The sequence below is a fragment of the Octopus bimaculoides genome, chromosome 18, assembly GCF_001194135.2.
Source record: "Octopus bimaculoides isolate UCB-OBI-ISO-001 chromosome 18, ASM119413v2, whole genome shotgun sequence".
Classification (NCBI taxonomy): Eukaryota; Metazoa; Mollusca; class Cephalopoda; order Octopoda; family Octopodidae; genus Octopus; species Octopus bimaculoides.
Genome location: NC_068998.1, coordinates 3,507,424 through 3,508,623, shown reverse-complemented (window position 1 = coordinate 3,508,623; position 1,200 = coordinate 3,507,424). Strand labels below are relative to the sequence as shown.

At 32.8% G+C, this 1,200-nt stretch overlaps 1 protein-coding gene across 1 annotated transcript in view; it reads left to right on the top strand.

Moving 5' to 3' along the window:
- LOC106872869 (cilia- and flagella-associated protein 69) overlaps nt 1-1,200 on the top strand; it is a 20,730-nt gene that overhangs the window by 2,671 nt on the left and 16,859 nt on the right. Inside the window, exon 4 of the mRNA XM_014920020.2 lies at nt 583-656. Coding sequence (XP_014775506.1) covers nt 583-656 — 74 coding nt within the window. The remainder of the gene's footprint in view (nt 1-582; nt 657-1,200) is intronic.

Genomic DNA, 1,200 nt, shown 5'->3' with positions numbered 1-1,200 from the left:
CATTGGCAACAAAGAAACTTATTGTTTACCTGGTTTCTTTAATCATATTTGTGTCTAACAAAGTAATCCTAACACCATGTTAAAATCACTCAAAGATTAGTTTGGATTTTCTAAAGATTTAAATAGTATTTTTAAAATTTCCTAGATATCCCTTTAATCTTTATTTTTTTTTTTTTTTCACAATGATGTGGTTGGGTGGTTAAGAAGTCAGCTTCCTAACCACGTGGTTCCGGGGTCATTCCCACTGTGTGGTCCCTTGGACAAGTGTCTTCTATAGCACTGGACCAACCAAAGCCATGTGAGTGAATTTGGTTGATGGAAGCTGAAAAACCCATCTTGTGTGTGTGTGTGTGTTCCTCCTGTCTAATTCTGAATCTTTTTCTGGAATAAACAAACCCCAAATTCGCACTGAGTGTGAAAAATTACATCAACCTACCAAATTTGAAAATTTTTATTCAATTTAAAAATTTCCAAATCTGTGACAGCAACCAAAAAAATCCTTTCTTTGTAGGTGAATTTCACTTTTAAAAGTCAACTTTTATTTATTTCTGATATTCTTTCTGTTGTCTTAATTCCTCACAGAATACCAACCATGCAGTAAAGAATATCTTGTAAAACTGATCGATATGAGTGACATGATGTTAACGATTGTGAAAGTAAGTAATCCATTCTCTTCTTGTTTCCAATGACAGAATTGTATAAAACCCTGACTGCAAAGTGTCGAGGACCTGGTAAAGATTGTAGTAAAGATTTTGAACATTTAAAGTTTGCTTTCCCTGCTGGCATGGGTTGGATGGTGTAACAGGAACTAGCAAACCAGAAGTCCATGCCAAGGTTAGCATGGAAAAATGGTTAAAAACATTAAAAGACTTTAATAGGACTTAGCTTTTAAATTTAAAAAAAATCAGTGTGCTGGTTAGTTACTTTGGATAATGTAATTATGGTAGCAGTTCACTAATTGGTTAGTTTGGATGATGTAATTAATTATGGTAACAGAAAAGGATTTTCTTTTCAAAGTGTTAGGGATACCTAAAATAATTTTTTTCAAAGCCTTTACCATATTCTAAGAATTATAACAGCCTACATGAAATAAGTCAGATCCCCCTAAATTCATTCCCTTCTGTCTTTAAAAAAAAAGGGAGAATTTATCGAAAAAGGTAGTTCCAGATACACTATGCCCAGAAAAAAAAAAAAAAAAAA